General features: G+C 41.3%; 2 protein-coding genes across 24 annotated transcripts in view; one reads left to right on the plus strand and one right to left on the minus strand.

The window, feature by feature from the left end:
* ESCO1 (establishment of sister chromatid cohesion N-acetyltransferase 1) overlaps positions 1-8177 on the plus strand; it is a 67941-nt gene extending 59764 nt beyond the window's left edge. For 10 of the 15 annotated variants that reach the window (XR_016214610.1, XR_011379405.2, XR_016214609.1 and 7 more), the window contains 2 exons: positions 3327-3514; positions 7007-8177. Coding sequence is in view for 7 of the 15 variants with exons in the window: in XM_051852066.3 (XP_051708026.3) it covers positions 3327-3514; positions 7007-7154 (336 nt within the window). In the remaining 8 variants the exon portion in view is untranslated. Of the gene's footprint in view, positions 1-2417; positions 3286-3326; positions 3515-7006 lie in introns of those variants that run through there. The other 5 variants (XR_016214608.1, XR_016214607.1, XR_016214611.1 and 2 more) reach the window with 2 other exon arrangements.
* A 3406-nt stretch (positions 8178-11583) lies between these two features.
* Positions 11584-17604, minus strand: part of GREB1L (GREB1 like retinoic acid receptor coactivator) — a 285560-nt gene continuing 279539 nt past the window's right edge. For all 9 annotated transcript variants that reach the window (XR_016214605.1, XM_051852064.3, XM_089305847.1 and 6 more), the window contains 2 exons: positions 15250-15388; positions 11584-14298 (listed from right to left, as the gene is read on the minus strand). Coding sequence is in view for 8 of the 9 variants with exons in the window: in XM_051852064.3 (XP_051708024.1) it covers positions 14135-14298; positions 15250-15388 (303 nt within the window). In the remaining variant the exon portion in view is untranslated. The remainder of the gene's footprint in view (positions 14299-15249; positions 15389-17604) is intronic.

Consider the following 17604-nt stretch of genomic DNA (forward strand, 5'->3'; position numbering starts at 1 on the left):
ACTATTATCTAATCACTACTATGGAATAGAAAGTAGTTTGATATTTGATGAGTTTACTCTGTAACCTTGAGTAACACAATCTAAATAAATTTGTCCACATTTTACGTAAGGAAGGTGTGAATATAAGAATTTCCATGTGTGATGTTTTCACTATGGTAGAGTTGGGTCTTGTGTGGCAGTTAGGCTCTCAAGTTAGTCAGATAAGAACCTTACAGAATGGCAGGTACAGCTAAAATTTATCTAGGAAGTTCCCATGTTGGTTACTAGTAATAGGTTTCTTAACCCCTCTAGCATTGGAATAATTCAAAAGTAGGCAAACTAAAGCAGGCAAAATATGGCACCTTTTTGTAAATAAAATTGTGGGCCAGGCATTGTGGTGCAGCAGGTTAAGCCATTGCCAGTCAAACAAACATACCTTTTTTTTTTTTTTTTTTTCCCCCCAAGATTTATTTTATTTATTTGAAAGAGTTAGAGAGAGAGAGAGAGATCTTCCATCCACTGGTTCACTCCACAAATGGCCAGAGCTGAGCTGATCTGAAGCCAGGAGCCAGGAGCTTCTGGGTCTCCCATGTGGGTGCAGGGGCCCAGGGACATGGGCCATCCTCCGCTTCTTTCCCAGACATACCAGCAGGAAGCTGGATTGGAAGTGAAGCAACTGAGATTCAAATTGGTGCCCATATGGGTTGCTGGCGCTGTAGGCTGGGGCTTTTAACTTGCTGCACCATGGAGTCGGCCCCAATATTGTTTTTTTTTTTTTTTAAAGTTGTTGTGACACAGCCACACCCATTTGCTTACATATTTGTATGTAGCTGCTTTCACTACACAGGCAGAGTTGAATGGTTAAGACACAGACTAACACTATTAGGCTCTTATAGGAAGTTTGGTCACCCCTGGGATAGATTACCACTTCTTTGGTTGAGCTCTAAATGCATAGCTTGTGTTTAGAAGCCAAGCTGTATAAAGAATAAGCAGTAAAATCACAGCAAGGGATTTGTTCACATATAAATGTTGATACAGTAACAGACCAACTTAAGAAAACAGAAGCTTCTAGATTCTCTAATTATGCCTAGTTGGAGATATACCTGAATTCTTTCAGCTGCATTCTTTTAAAAAAATTATTTATTTGAAAGGCAGAGTTACAGAGAGAAGGAAAGACACAGAAAGAGAAATCATCCATCTGGTGGTTTATTCCCCAAATGGACAGAATGGCCAGGGCTAGGCCAGGCTGAAAGCAGGAACCAGGAGCTTCATCTAGGTCTTCCTTGTGGGTACAGGAGTCTAAGCACTTGGGCCATCTTTTGCTCACTTTAATGAGGAGCTGGATTGGAAGTAGAGCCATCAGGACATGAGCTGGCACACACATGGGATGCTGGCATCACAGGCAAGACTTAAGCCACTGCATGCCAACACTGGCCCCTCAACTGCATTCTTCTCATGAGTTCAGTGTAGATTGTATGTGTGTAGATTGTATGTAACACTGTTAGTTGTTACGTTTTAGCATAGTAATAACTGCGTGCAGAGGTGGCATTTGGCACAGTGGTTAAGACTACACTTGAGATGCCAGCAGCCCATACTGGAGTGCCTGAGTTTGAGTCCTGGCTCTGTTGTTGTTCTTCATATTAATGTACACCCTGGGAGGCAGCAGGTCATGGCTCAAGTAGTTGGATGCCAGTGCTTCAGGCCAGGGCTTTAACCCACTGCACCACAGTGCCAGCCCCAAAACTTCCTAATAAAGTAAAAAGTCAAAACAAGTCTGAATTTATTTCTATATGTTGAGCTATGTGTATTAAAAATTAAGCCTGAAATTATGTAGCTCTGAAAAATCTTGCTATGATAAAATTGAAATAATTAGCAAGTAAGGTAGTTGTAAGATGTGAATTTGGTGTAAATAGGTAACTCATAAAAGCTTGCCATACTGAGATTGAGTTAATTTTATTCAGTACAAACTTGGGTTTAATTTCTTTTCCATCTGCTTCAAAAAATTACTTGTAGAAGTGTTTAGGCTTGAAGATAGTCATGTAATGTTTGGGGTTTTGTTAACTTTTTTTTTTTTTTTTAAGATTTATTTATTTATTTGAAAGTCAGAGTTTGAGAGGGAGGAGAGAAGGTGAGCGAGAGAGCTTCTATCTGATGGTTTACTCCCCAAATGGCTGCAACGGCCTGGACTGAGCCAGGCCAAATCCAGGAGCCTAGAACTCCCATCTGGTGACAGGGGCTCAAGCAATTGAGCTCTTTGGCTGGTTTCCCAGAGGTATTAGCAGAGAGCTGGATCGGAAGTAGAGCAGCTGAGACTTGAACCAGTGCTCATGTGGGATGCTGGTGGTGAATTAACCCTCTGTGCCATCATGTCAGCCTTTTTTGTTAACTTTTAATTGTGTTGTCTCACTGCCTTTTTTTTTTTTTTTTTTTTTTGACAGGTACAGTTGTAGACAGAGAGAGAGAGACAGAGAGAAAGGTCTTCTTTCCGTTGGTTCACTCCCCTAATGACCACTACGGCCGGCACTATGCCAATCCGAAGCCAGGAGCTGGGTACTTCCTCCTAGTCTCCCATGTCGTTGCAGGGACCCAAGCACTTGGGCCATCCTCCACTGCACTCCCGGGCCACAGCAGAGAGCTGGACTGGAAGAGGAGCAACCGGGACTAGACCCTGGGGTGCTGGCGCCGCAGGTGGAGGATTAGCCTAGTGAGCCATGGCGCAGGCCCGTCTAACTACTTTTAAGTTTTGTGCTTTGTCCCATGAGAAGACTGGTCTTGATTTTTGACAACTAGCTTGGCAAGGAGATGTGTGTTTTTGAAAGCTTTTTTTTTTCTAGAAATTGGAGTGCGGAAGTGCGGAGAAAGGACTGCTGTAAACTGTTGATTTCTCTGCCATCCCTGTTCTTAGTTCTTGCATAGCTGTGAATCCAAGAACCCCAGTTTCACAGAACACTGACATTACTACTGGGCTCTTAACTGTGTGCTTTTGCTGATCCTTAGAATGCAGGAGGTAGATCGTACTTACAACTCTTGTTGTGGGCCACTCATACTGGCAAGATTCTCTTTGAATGTGTTACTATATGCAGTCTTTCAGAAGGAGAGATGATGTCCCCAGCCTGTTAGTGAGGAACCCAAAGTGTAGAAAATCAGGTGACTTTCTCTCACGGTTTTATAACCAGTAAGTGAATAAAAACAAAATGTAGATTAAGGTTTGTCTGTTTTCTGAAAATCAGAGTGAATGTGTAAGAGTCCCCATAGTTTGCTACAGTGTCAGACAAATGTAGTGTCCTCAACAAGATCAGTGCCAACTAATATTCTCACTTGAACACTTGCAATTTTGACACCTCTAGGGCTACAGAGTTATAGAAGAGAAACTTCCAGTTATCCGGTCAGAAGAAGAAAAAGTCAGATTTGAAAGGCAGAAAGCCTGGTGCTGTTCAACGTTGCCAGAGCCTGCAATCTGTGGGATCAGTAGAATATGGGTATTCAGCATGATGCGGCGGAAGAAAATTGCTTCTCGCATGATTGAATGCCTAAGGTAATTTGAATGTAATTCTTAAAATCATTTTTGGTAGTTGAGGATTTTAGCAGAGTTTTAAAGGTCAGTATTTAAATAATGAAGTCATTTCAAGCTGTGTTTGAAACTGGAGAATGTAAGCAAAGAAATGTGAAACATTATCTGGGAGGTTAACTTACGGAGCAATTTGTCTTAATCTATGAATATTATTGGTAAACTGAGTCTCACATTTTTATTTTATCAGTTGGTTATTAAAAGTAAAGAGGGGAAACTCAAATTGTATATTTTGTTTTTTCTTCTATAAAGCACCATTGATAAAGGTTTAATGGAGGAGGTAAAAATCATTCAAAAGATATTTTTAGGTCTACCTGTCAGTTTTTGTTTATTCACAGAATCTTGATCTCTGAGTATGGCTTTCAAAATAATTAAGAATAAATTATAAGTGAGATCCTAAGGTTTTAAGAATCTCAGGGCCTTATTTGGTCTATTCTCTTCATTAATGCATAGCTTCTTCCGGGTCTCCCACGTGGGTGCACTTGGGCCATCTTCTGCTTTCCCAGGCCATAGCAGAGAGCTGGATCGGAAGTGGAGCAGCTGGGACTTGAACCAGTGCCCTTATGGGTTGTCAGCACTGTAGGTGGTGGCTTTACCCACTACGCCACAGTACTGGGCCCCTAAAATTATTTTCAAATAACAGCTTTATTGAGATAGTTATATACCATAAAACTCATGTTTAAATTTTCAGTTGAGTAAGTTTCAGCGTATTCAGAAGGCTATGCAAATCATCTCCACTATCCAATTTCAGAACATTACAACTTGTGACCTTCTGTGCTGGTTTCTTTCAGTAGCATAATAATTTCAAGGATCATTCATATTATAGAATGTATAACGTGTACTTCATTCTTTTGTTTTTAATTGCCAAATAATATAACATGTAATTATACCACATTTTATTAGTTCATTAGTTGAATGTTTGGGTTGTTTCCACTTGTTGGCTATTATGATATGCTGTGAACATTCATAATCAAATTTTTGTGTGAATGTGTTTGTTTTTCCCTTGGGTGTATACTTAGAGTAGTAGAAGCACTGGCCCTTATGGTAGGTGTATGTTTACTATTTTGAGAAACTACCAAGTTGTTTTCCACAGTGGTTGCACCATTTTACAATCCCAGCAGCAATGTTTGAAGGTTTTAATTTCTCCACATCATTCCCAACCTTGTTAATGTCTGTTTTTTTAATGAGCCATCCGAGTGGGTATGAAGTATTCGTTCATTTAGTTCTGATTTTCATTTCTCTGGTGACTAATGATGGTAAATATTTATTTTTTCATGTGCTTATTGGCCCTGTATATACCTTTAAAGAAAACCTATTCAAATCATAGGTCCATTTTTAAAATGGCTAGCTTTAATAGCTCTTTATGTATTCTGGTACAAGTCCCTTGTTATGTGTATGATTTGCAAATATTTTCTATTTTCATGGTTATCTTTTCATCTTGAAAATATCTTTGCTAACATACATTTTTTTTCACTTGGATAAAATCCAAGTTATACATATTTTTCTTTCATCACTTCTCTTTTGGATAATACATATAAGAAGCCATTGCCTGATGGCCACAAAGACTCAAGCTTTGGTTTTCTTCTAAGAACTTATAGTTCCAGTTCTTAGATTTCAGTCTTTTGTGCATTTTGAGTTCATTTTGGAATACAATGTGAGGTAGATATCACATGTAGACATCAGTCTGTTTTCCATGTGCTCATCCAGTTGTCTCAGCACCATTTGTTGTTTCCCATTTTTGAGTACTGTTGACATGCTTATCAAAAATCACTTGAGGTCTGCGCCGTGGCTCAATAGGCTAATCCTCCGCCTAAAGTGCCGCACACCGGGTTCTAGTCCCGGTTACCCCTCTTCCAGGCCAGCTCTCTGCTGTGGCCCGGGAAGGCAGTGGAGGATGGCCCAAGTGCTTGGGCCCTGCACCTGCATGGGAGACTAGGAGAAGCACCTGGTTCCTGGCTTCGGATCAGCGCTCCATGCCGATCCAAAGCAGGAACCAGGTGCTTCTCCTGGTCTCCCATGCGAGTGCAGGGCCCAAGCATTTGGGCCTTCCTCCACTGCCTTCCCAGGCCACAGCAGAGAGCTGGCCTGGAAGAGGGGCAACTGGGACAGAATCCGGCGCCCTGACCGGGCCTAGAACCCGGTGTGCCGGCGCCACAGGCGGAGGATTAGCCTATTAAGCTGTGGCGCCAGCCAGTTTTATATCTAGACTCTCAGTCATATTCCACTAGTCTGTGTAGTACTACACAATTGTTAGTACTATAGCTATGGGTAGCATGTTTTGAAATGGGAAATTGTGAATTGTGATTTTTCCAATTTTGTTGTTTCCTCTTTTTAAAAGATTTTTTTTGACTATTCATCCCATGTATTTCCACATTAATTTGAGGATTAGCTTGGCAATTTCTGCAAGGAGGCCAGTTGTAGATCAATGTAGGGTCATGCCGTTTTAACGATATTAAGTTTCTTAAGCCATAAACTTGGGATGTATTTCTATTAGAGCTTTAATTTCAACATTTTTCCCCCCAAAAAGGTTTATTTATTTGCAGGGGGGAAAGAGGAGAGACAGAGATCTTCCATAGGCTGGTTCATGCTCTAAATGGTTTCAACAGCTGTTGCTAGGCCAGGGCAGGCCAAAGCCAGAAGCCTGAAGCTTCATCCAGGTTTCTCACATGGGTAGCAGGGGCCTAACTAGTTAGGCCATCTTCTGCTGCTTTCCCAGGCACATAAGCAGGGAGCTGGATCAGAAGTGGAGCAGTTGGGACTCCCAACGGGTGCTCCGATGTGGGATACCAGTCAGCTTGTACCACAGTGCTAGACTCAAAACAGTGTTTTATAATTTGTAGTTTACAAGTCTTATACTTTTGTTAAATTTATTCCTGAATGATTTTTTTTAATTTTTTATGCTACTGTAAGTGGAGTTTTTTCTAACTTTTATATTCAGATGGTTTCAGATATATAGAAATACCAAGTCCCTCCCATATGGGTGACAGGGACATTGCCAGTTGAGCCATCACCTGCTGCCGATTAGCAGGGAGCTGGAATTGGGGGCAGAGCCGGGACTTGATCTCAGGCATTTCAGTGTGGGATGCAGGTGTCCCAAGTTGCATCTTTACCATTAGGCCAAAGGTCCTATCCCTTTTTGCTTCATCTAATTGTCCTGAATAGAACCTCCAGTCCTGTATTGGATAGAAGAGGCAAGAGCAGCCTTGTCTTGTTCCTGATCTTCAAGGAACAGTTTTCAGTCTTTACCACTATGTTCTTTGACATCCTTGGTTAGGTTGAGGAAGTTCTTTGACCTTGAGTATTTTTATCATGAAAAAATTTTAGGTAAATGTTTTACATTGTTGCTTTTATATATAAATTTTTTTTACCTTTATTGATAATATTTTAGATGAAGTTATTTTTCTAATTTTAATGATTTAATAATATTCTTTCTATTCCCCCCCCCCTTTTTTTAAATAGGAGTAACTTTATATATGGCTCGTATCTGAGTAAAGAAGAAATTGCTTTCTCAGATCCCACTCCTGATGGAAAACTGTTTGCGACCCAGTACTGTGGCACTGGCCAGTTTCTGGTATATAATTTTATTAATGGACAGAATACCACCTAAAATAAGTTCTTGCCTGCAGTACTAGAAGAAGTCGAAGAGAATGGATTGGTTGCTGACTTTAACCAGGAACTAGGGCCATTTTTATTACAATGAACTCAGGACTGGCAACAACCATGTGGTTGTTCCATTTTCATAAAATTGGAAAAATGCAGTAATAGCTTATTGTTTTGTTTTTTAAAGAAGATATTTTATTATCTTTTACAGAAGTTTATGATGGATGTATTTTATCTATAGTTATTTAGACATGTTTACATGCAGCAGATAATTGTTCATAATGGACTGAAAACTAACGCAAGGACTTTGGTCTCAGTGATAAGTATATCTTGAAGTTCTTAACATGGAAATATACCAGTGTAGCTTGGTACTGTATTTTTTTATATTGATCTGCTGATACCAGTTATAAGTTTAAAGATTGTATTTTTGGAGTGAAAACCAATGTTTTCAAGTCATTATTCAAGGAGGGTACAATATTATGTGTTGAGGAATTTGAAAGTAATTTGTAGAAGTCCTGAAATTTACTTTTAAGAGACTCTTTCAGAAAGGAAAAGCTCTAAATAAGCAGGAAGAATTTACAGTACAGAGCTTTTCCTCCCTTGATGTCAGGAAGAAGTGGAAGGTGGTAGAGTTGAGGCTCCCTCTCCTAGAGACCTGGGACTGACGAGGATTATGAAGGGTACCCTCTGAGTTTATTATTCTTTCATTCTAGTTACTTTTTTTTTTTTTTTTTAACATGGCAACTTGGCACATTTAGCCTAACAAATTTCAAAGAGGTTTATAAAAACCAGTGGACTAATTACAAGTAAATACGGATGACTCGGTATCTGCTTTGTTATTCCTCAGAAATACTGCACTGAGTATATGCCCTCATTACTGGACTTCATTTCATACTTGTCTATCCTTCATAGTGCCCTCTACTTTTAAAGGGTTTATATGTTGAAAAACTGCTGTGGCCTTTTATGAACTGTATATAATGTAGAATAAAATAATAAAATACTTGACAGCTTTTTCTAAGTGATAAATGTATTCAGATAATGGTGTGTTGTCATTTGTGCTTCCCCAAGGACTTTTTTCAGTTTACTACCTTGGAATATGATTGAAACAGACTTAAAAGCAGTTTTCCCCCATCTTGCCAAAAGATCATTTTATAAGCAGCAAATTGGTTGAACATTATCTCTAAAAGGGAAAATCTTTTGGTTATTTTAGTAACTTGGTACTTCTCTGATCTCAAAGAAATAAAGGGCTATAGCCCAATAATAAAGTCCTACTATAGTTCAGCTTATTTTTATTGGCTAAAATGATCATATCCACATTGAAAGCTAGCTAAAATTTAGGGCTTTGTTAATAGATGTATATTCTGTTCCTTATAGATTTGTGCTGTTATTATTTATAGAGTAGTAGAAGACTCAGTACTCCTTTTATGAGAATGGTAAAGCACTGTAAATATTTCCTTCTGGCTCATCATGATGGTCTGGCTTTTGACATTTCCATTTTCCTTTGGGCTTGAGACTCTTCCAGCTCTCCCATGAGTTGCCTGCATTTTTGTTAATCAGCATTTTTTTTTAACAGAATGGGGTTTTAGGGTATACTAGACTTGGGGACCTTTTTTCTGCCACTTACCATTTGGATATTTATAATAACATCAGTTGTGGGCCATACAAAGTTATCAGCTTTAAAAAATTAGCCTGCTATAGATTTATTGAATTTCCAGTCCCACCTGCAGTTTAGGGGCAGACCAAATGATTTCATGGGCCTTATGTGGTTCACAGATGGGACATTCCCTACCCCAGGTAGACATGGTAACTTCCTAATCTGGTTTCCATGTAAGCCAAGGTGCACTACTTTGACCAAACCTGGTGGTTTCAAGGAGAGGTAGGGGTGTCCTTAGAAATGATACATTGAAATGTTAACTATTATGGGAATATAGTTTACTTTCATGTTTATATTGAAGACACAGCCCCCTCAAATTTTTTAAATTTAGGTATTTCTCTAAGAATAGTTTAATTAGTAATACTTGACAGTTGAGTATTTGCTGTCTTTCAGATATTGTCTTTAGTGCTGCATTCTTTTACTTAGTTACGACAACCCTGTGAAGTAGGTTTTACAAGTGAGTACTAGGCACATAGAAAGTAATTAAGAAACTTGTTGTAGCAGTTTGTGTGTGAAGTGCTGACATGCTGGGCTACAGCTGTGATATGAAGATGATGAGACACACACAGTGGGAACATAAGACTGAAGAACTGATAGGGGTTTATAACCTAATGATCGGATCATGGGGGAGAATCTAGGGTGAGTGAGAATTTTAGTTTGAGAGATTGAGTAGATGAATGGACTGAGGTGGGAATGCAGGAGAACTGGGAGGATTCCATGGTGAAAGATGGACTGAGGTTTGGAGAAGACTTTAAGGTGGTGATGGAATCTCATGGTGGAGGTACCCAGCTAGTGCACACTGGCACCTGTGAGGCTAGAGCTTGACAGAAGTGTGGACTGAGCAAGTAAGAGTGAGGTTTCGTAGAGATCACACAGGGGTTTGGAAAGTGAGAAGGTCACGAGACAGTTGTGGAATGCTGTCAGTTAAGGGTTGCAGAAGAAGAGTACCTGAGAAGGCGAGAGCAAAGAGGAGACAGTGGTAGAAACCATGAGAGGAGTTTCAAGAATCAGACCGCAGCCGGCACTGCCGTACTGTAACTGAAGACTGAAGAGAATCCATGTGGCGGAGAGCAGGTCTGGCGGCAGCAGTGGGCGCGGTGAGTACACGCTGATGGCGGGGCGGGGGGGGGGGGCTCAGAGTGGGTGGGGTGGCGATTGCCGATGACACAACGCTGCCTATACACCGTTATTTTCTTCGTGGGCTCTCAGTTGCTGACCTTTTTCTTCAGTGTCTACTATGTAGACATTAATAGGAACCATAAGATGTGTATGGGCTGTCACCTTACCTGCATGGGCACACGGTGGTTTTAGTTTATCAGGAGTTACAGAAAGATCTTACCAGTGTATAAGGCGGAAGCGTGAAGGTGGTGTGTGCAGCAGCCCTGAGGCAGCGCTGCTGGGGAGCTGCTCGCCCAGTTCTTGCGAGGCTGTCGCCTTCTGCCCCCTTCCGGAGAGCACAGCCGTGCTCCTGTCAGCCGTGTTTCCCAGGGCCGTGGTGGCTGCTGCTTTCCTAGGTGGCGACTGCAGACCTACATGTCTTTCTCATGAGTCTTCTGGCAGAAGGGAGGGTGATTCGTGTCTACAGCAACCGTCCAACCTCACACCCTCTTCAAAATCAAGCACATTGAACTGTTGATGGGATGAAGTGGTCAGAAAACAACCCAGTGGCCTTGCTTTTGCTTTCTTATTCCTTCTGTTGTCACAGTCACTGAAGTAGATGGATTTGAAGACTTGGGACTTGGCAGTTCAGAGAACAGTGAGTAGCCTTAGAAGCCTATCATCCAGAGTGCTGGTGTTTTTGGTGAGGTTAGGGTTTCAGTATCCTAACGGTATTCTAGCCACCAGGAAGGCTTGGGGCCAGTTTCCGTGTCTAAGGAGAAGACTGGGCACACATGTAGGGCCCAGGTGGTTATTATGAAGGGGCAGCACTCAGTCTCACAGGTGCTGGTATTTGAGGGCACTGGAACACTGGCATCATCAACACGCTGCCCTCCTGAGTGCACCCAGGGGCCTTTATCCTACAGAAGTGTTTTAGTGGGTTTTCCGTCAAATTCTACTTTAAACATTTACTCATCTTTAAAGTCTTATTTATTTGAAGGACAGAATTAGAGATCTTCAATCTGCTGGGTCACTCTCCAAGTGGCTGCAGTAGCCAGGACCGGTCCAGGCTGAAGCCAGGAGCCCAGAACTCCATCCGGGTCTCAGGCCATCATCTGCTGCTTTCTCAGTTGCTTTAGCAGGGAATTGAACCATTAGCAAGAGTGAAGCAGCGGGGATTTGAATCAGCACTCTTATGGGATGCTGGTGTCTCAGACCATGGCTTAACCCGCCGTGCCACAGCGCCTGCCCGGTTTACTACTCTTTACACAATAGAGCTGAAAGGCATTTTTCTGGGATAATAAGTTATTTCTTAACAGCTGGTAAAATCAGGTGAAGTTGAATGCCTCATTTCATACTTGCAGCAATCCAGTTATGTTGACAGGACTGAGAAGGACACCAAAGTGAGCAGGGTTGCCATCTATTAAAGATTTGGGGTATACCACGAATATTTCTAACATCTCTTTGTATGGAAGTCTGCCAGTGGGTCTGTAGGTTATGTGTATAAGGTACAGATTGACGTGTAACCAATGTTTATTAGCACTTCTTGGACTGTTCTGCTAGAATAGCACAATCTTAAGAATCACCCGTCCTTTGATGTGGGGACTTCAGCCTTTCTGGACATTGCCAAAATCAGTGAGCTCATTTCCGTTTTTAGCTTACCAGAACATTAGTTCAAACAAGCTTTTTGTGAGGTGGGAGGGGTAGGAGAAACTTTAATACATTCACCAAATTACATGAAAGGACAAGAACATACTATGGACACAACTTAAGACAATTTAGAATCAAACAAATTGTGAGGTAGACTAGTGAAATTCACCAAATTTTGGTTAAGAAAAGTTTACAGTAATAACACAGGTGCCCCCTTTCCTAAAAATCACAAAAAGCAATTGCATAAATTACAGCCAAAAAAAAAACTGCCTCCAACAATTCAAATTTTTAGTTTACATTCAGCATTCACCTGTATGAACTGATAGGCGCCAAGCTTCAGCAGGACTACAGTCAGGTTAATGTGTAGGCCTAGTGCATCCACTCACCCCACATTAAGCATTCTAAGGGATGGAAAGCTTAAAACAACACACACCAAGGTACATATTAACAAGTCATGGTGCCCTGGACTTGTGCAAGTTGATCCTTGAAGAAGGACCCAACGTTCTCTACAGAACTATACTTTAGCTCTAAAGAATTATACTGATAAGGTGATTTTTAAAAATCCACACTTTACTAAGATATGCTTTGAAGAGAATAAGCAAGTCAATTCAGTTTCTGCTTCACTGAGGTGATGGTCCTTTGGCTTTATTCTGGCATTTCTCTTCCACAAAGTTAAATGGAGTACTTGAATTAAAAATAACTACTTTAAAAAGAAAAGTTCTTTAGACTATGAAGTCATAAAAAGCCAGAAGAAACCCTGAGAGGCCATCTGCCCCGGGTACAGCTGTTTTAGAATTATTTCAAGTATTTTATTTGCCCTATAAAGTAAATATTACTGGAATATTGCACAAACAGTGGGTTTCTTGATAGCGTCTGCATTAGGCCCTTTCAGTAAAACAGGATCAAGTGAAATACATTCATATCTAAACCAAGATGCTTCAAAACGTACCTCTTCATCACAAGATTCTAAAATTAAGGAGTATTTAAAAGGCAGGTCCTCTAAAGGACAGTTAAAAATGGGGTTAAAAGAAATTGTTCGTTTCAGAATACATTTAAAGCATCGTAAGTAGATCTCCAGAATCATTCTCACTCCAGTATACTCCATCTCCATTAACTGTAAACCCTTTGTTAGCACAGGACCATGAAGCTGGTCAGGTAACACTCTTTGTTTTACGTAAATGCAGGCTCAGTGGACACCTTTCATTCGTGTAGGTGACAAGATCAATGCCAGTGAAAATGGTCCTTTTAAGTGGAAGATAAAGTGATACTGATGGGCTGAGAAAATCTCAAGAGATTGTATAATGATGAGAATGGGCATAATTAAAGTAGACTTAGTTCTAGAACATTCTCTAAAAATCTTTTTGGTTACGATATTTGGTGTGAAATCTGTAGAAACAAATATTTGGAGACATCTGCTGGTTTCTGTGAGTCAAAAAGCCTTCATGGAATCTTCCTGACTCCCCGTACAAGAGTCACTGGTGGGGTTAAGTAAAACAGTTCTCTCTCTATGGCTCTATTTCCCTTTACAGCAGTTTCTGTGTTGTCAGTGTAAGGCCGCTGATACTCAGTGTCCTTTAAAGGAAACTTTGCTTGAGTCTCTGAAAGGAAATGAACTAGTTCTATTCCACAACAGAACCTTAGCCTGCCTTGAGCTTTGCTGGTACCAACTGCTTAATTCCAACCAAAACAGCGTGGGTGCAGGTTAACTGTTGAAAGCTTCTGAACTGGCTCAACTAAATCAACTAAATGTATTCTTAATGTTCCTTTCTAACATTCAGAGTGGCGAAAACCTATTTAATATGGTCACAAATCTGGCCTAAGGTTATTCACTGTTCCATGTTGTCATAGACATGGGGTGCTTAAAGACTAGCAACATTTTAAAGAATGGGAAAAGCAAAGGACTTAAGTCAGGAGAAGCCACATAAATGCACGCACACAATGCCTGCTCTGCATTTACCAATTTGCTTGTTCAGTTTAAATAGTAAACTTTAAACTCCTGTGGAAATTTGCCAAAAGTTTCAATACGTATAAGATTATAAATCTTAAACTAACACTGCACAGAGAAAGACAAAGCTACTTTTTTAAATACAAATATCTTCTACATTCTATCATTCAGACCCCTGAGTAATACTGTACCGTAGTACAGATCTGAAGAGAAACCGAGGGTTCAGGCCTCGAACGTTAATCTTCAATGAATTCCACACCAACAGTGTGAGTCTCTTGTCACATTCAAGCTAGCTCGTGCGCAGAGTCCGTTTCCCGTAACACAGTGTAGTAGAAAAAAAAAATGCCAGCTCTGTTTGTTCTCCAAAGTGAATCCTCGGGATCCCACGGGCAGACCACTTCTTAAGGAACTGAATAACTGCCTAGGGTGGAGTTAACCCAAGTTTAAGGTCCTGTAAGTAGAACTGAAGAAGAGTGATGTCCCCAAAGACCTGGGGCGGCTTTGGGGAGTTCTTTGGAGAATAGACACGTATGTTGCACTTCGCTCCACAGTGATTGTACTTTAAAGAAAAAAAAATGCCCAGTGTTTCTGTCCCTCCCCACCTAGGCATCCCATTGCTGTTTTCGGTCTCTCCAAAAGCTCATACGTGGCGTCCAGTAAGAAAGAAGAGAGGTTTGTCGTCACTGCTGTTCGCAGTCTGAAACTCGTCCCTCAGGCGAAACTGCCACTCGTCCTCCAGCTCTAAGCGAACAATTGTCTGACGTAAGGAGCTTCTATCCTGGCAGATGACGCACAGCGTAGCACCTTGGGGGGAGGGGGGGAGGCAGAAATGCGTCTCAGGCTCAGGGGCTGAATTTCTAACGAGCTTTACCACTTCTAATTGCGTTTCTGCGCTAACGTTAACATCTGAGGACCAACATACAGGTAAGGAACTCAACTGTTCAGTTTAATTTATGTTGAATAAGTGGTTTCAGAAATGCAAAGGCTTAGAAGGATGTAAAGTGGGAAGTCTCCCCAAAACAGGATCCCCTGCCCCTGTGGTAACCAATGTTAAAACACGTACATGTTTCTAGGTTTCTTGGTGTTTTCTCTGGGATGCGGTTATCTCGACACTGCTGGACTGGAGAATTCCTTGTGAGGGCACCAGAGTGCCTCTCCTGTGCCTTTTAGGATGCATCGTGGCATCCCTGGCTCTGCCCGCCTCCCGTCAGTAGCCCCAGCACAGAAACAGCCGCACAGCTCTGTGTTCTCACGCTGCACGTGACAGTCTTGACCTCACTTTTTTCTGCTTACCTCAAAGGTCACCCTGTGAGGATGATTTCAGGAGCTTAATGATGCAGTTTGTTACCAGGCAAATTAGCTCTTTCTCTGGCACATGCCTACTAAAGCAACATCTGTTTCTGTACCAGAATAATAGAGTTTCTATCTGGGGATGCAATTAGACACACTGCTATTGATTTCTGACTCAGGCAGCACATTTGGATTATTACAGAGTGTGTACTAGCCATGTGTACATGTACTGGTAGACTCATTAACCTGATATAAAGCTACATTATAATGGCAGAACCCTATTTAATATGGTCACAAATCTGGCTGTTCAGCTGGACTTAAGATAGCAGTAGCCTTGGTTTAAAATCAAGGTATTCAAATTATCAGCAAAACAATGTTAAAATGCTTTTCAAAAAGGTATCTTTTACCCCTATATTTTGTGTAGTGGGAACTGGTAGCATTCACAAGATTCTAAATATGACTTACCTTTTAGAAACTTAAATTTCTTAAGAAGATCAGCACCTACAAAAGAGTCACAGAGGTACAAGAGGAGTCCACTGAAAAACACCCCTTCACAGTTGACGTTGCTGGAGTGGGGTCTGGAGCTGACGTAGCACACGGCCACCTGCAAACAGCAAGCAGAATCGTGTGAGCACCGGAAGCCAGCGGGACATCTGCACCCCAGCTGGATGAGGCAGGATCCCCCTCCTCACTTCAGGCTAAGGGCAGGGAGATTAATGTATCTTAGTGTTAGTGTAAGTGGGTTGGTTATCTGAGGTTTGTACCCCTTATTTTACGTGCCCAGCTTTCGTTTTTTGTTTTCTTTTTTAAATTTTGATATACTATTTGAACGGCACAGTGAGAGAGTGAGACTGAGAGCAAGAGAGTGAGCTGCCATCCACTAGTTCACGCCCTAAATGGTCGCAAGGCTGGGGCTGAGCCAGGCCGAAGTCGAGAACAGGACCTTTACCCGGGTCTCCAATGTGGGTGGCGGAGGCCTAAGCACTTGGGCCATCTTCTGCTGCCTTCCCAGGTCATTAGCAGGGAACCAGATAGGAAGCAGAGCAGTCAGGACTCGAACCAGCACCCATATAGGATGCAGGTATCACAGGCAGCGGCTTAACCCACTTGAGCTTATTTCTAAAGCCCCTTTAGCTGTTTCTAAAGCTTATTTCTCACTAATAAAGAACTGTGGTTAGATAAATTGCTACTAAGAAACAACAACAAAAAACCCTTCCATCTAAGAGTCTATATAATAAAAATCGATTTTCCACAAAAAGGCATATTTAAGAAAGATGATAGGTTTATATTAAAGAACTATATTTGCAATCAGCTTTTCATTTAGATATGCTTTTCAATTGTATCAATTATGAATTAAGGCTTTTAGCTTTGTATGGCTTCCAATATAGAAGATAACTTTACAAAAATTACAGGGACATGAATAAAATTGTGGGGAGGGAGAATGATGGGGGAGCAGGAGTTTGGGCTAGTGGTTAAGATGCCAATTAAATTATGTTTTTGCAAAAATTAAAGAAGGAGGGGTTTGAGAGAAGGATGGGGAGAGAGGGAAGTATGATTATCTTAGAACTGTACCTATGAAATAAATATCTGTTCTCTATATTAATAAAAAACATTTTAAAAAAATGCTGATTAAGATTCTTGTGTTCCAGATCAGAGCACGTGGGTGTGAGTCTCAGCTCTGGCTCCTGACTGATTTCCTGCTACTGCAGACCCTGGGAGGCAGCAGTAATGGCTCAAGTCATTGAGTTTCTGACACTCAAGGTAGAGAGCTCCCTTGGCCCAGCCCCAGCTATTGCTGGTATTTAGGGTGCAAACCAGCAAATGAGAGCATATTCTCTCTGTGCCTCTTTTAAGTTTTAAAAGGGGGGTGGGGCGATGGCCACATGTGTGGGCCAGTCTGGGTGAGTTCTCCCATTTGGTAGCCATAAGAAACCGCAGTTTCCTTCAGTTTTCTGAAGAAGTACCTGTTTCGTAGGGCTATTTTGTGGATTAAATAATTAACATAAACCACTTTGTAAGTATTCAATAAATGCTGTTAGCATTAATAGTGAGATTGTTTAATGCTTGGAGCCCTGGACTCTAGAGTAGGGGAAATGGAGGCCTGGGTTAGGTGCATAATCTACATGGATAACATAAAAGGGTTGGCATCTGCTTGGCTTTAAGGTTCCGTGTACCTCCCAAATTCCACCATTCATGGACCAACCCATAGTGTACACTGTTGAAACATCATAAAAAGGACAATGTAAAATGTTTACACTGTATTCAATTTGGAAACTTAACAGATTTCCGTGTTAAGAGTATATGTTCATCAATATATACAAAGACAAAACCCTGGAAGGAAGTGTAGTACACCCAGGTGCTATGTTCCTGTTACAGGTGATTTTATATGGAGTCATCAAAAAACTCATGGAAAATGTGCATTATGAAAACACTGTGCATGGATTTTAAAACTTTTTATACTAAAACTCATTTTTATTCCATTTTCCATGAGCTTTTTGAAGTGCCTTCATTATACCTCTTCCTTATTTTAAAAATCTCATTGCAAGGATATATTGCATGGATGAATGAAGTAGAATACTGCTTTTAAAAAGAATACTAAGGGAAAGCTTAGTGGAGGAAGCCTGGAGGTACAAGTGGCAACTAAAGAAAAAACTAGGGCTGGCGCTGCAGCTCACTAGGCTAATCCTCTGCCTGCAGCACCGGCACCCCGGGTTCTAGTTCCAGTTGGGGCGCTGGATTCTGTCCCAGTTGCTCCTCTTCCAGTCCAGCTCTCTGCTGTGGCCCGGGAAGGCAATGGAGGATGGCCCAGGTCCTTGGGCC

This window comes from Oryctolagus cuniculus, chromosome 10 (assembly GCF_051225735.1).
Source record: "Oryctolagus cuniculus isolate XC-2025 breed Fujian yellow rabbit chromosome 10, ASM5122573v1, whole genome shotgun sequence".
NCBI classification, from domain to species: domain Eukaryota; kingdom Metazoa; phylum Chordata; class Mammalia; order Lagomorpha; family Leporidae; genus Oryctolagus; species Oryctolagus cuniculus.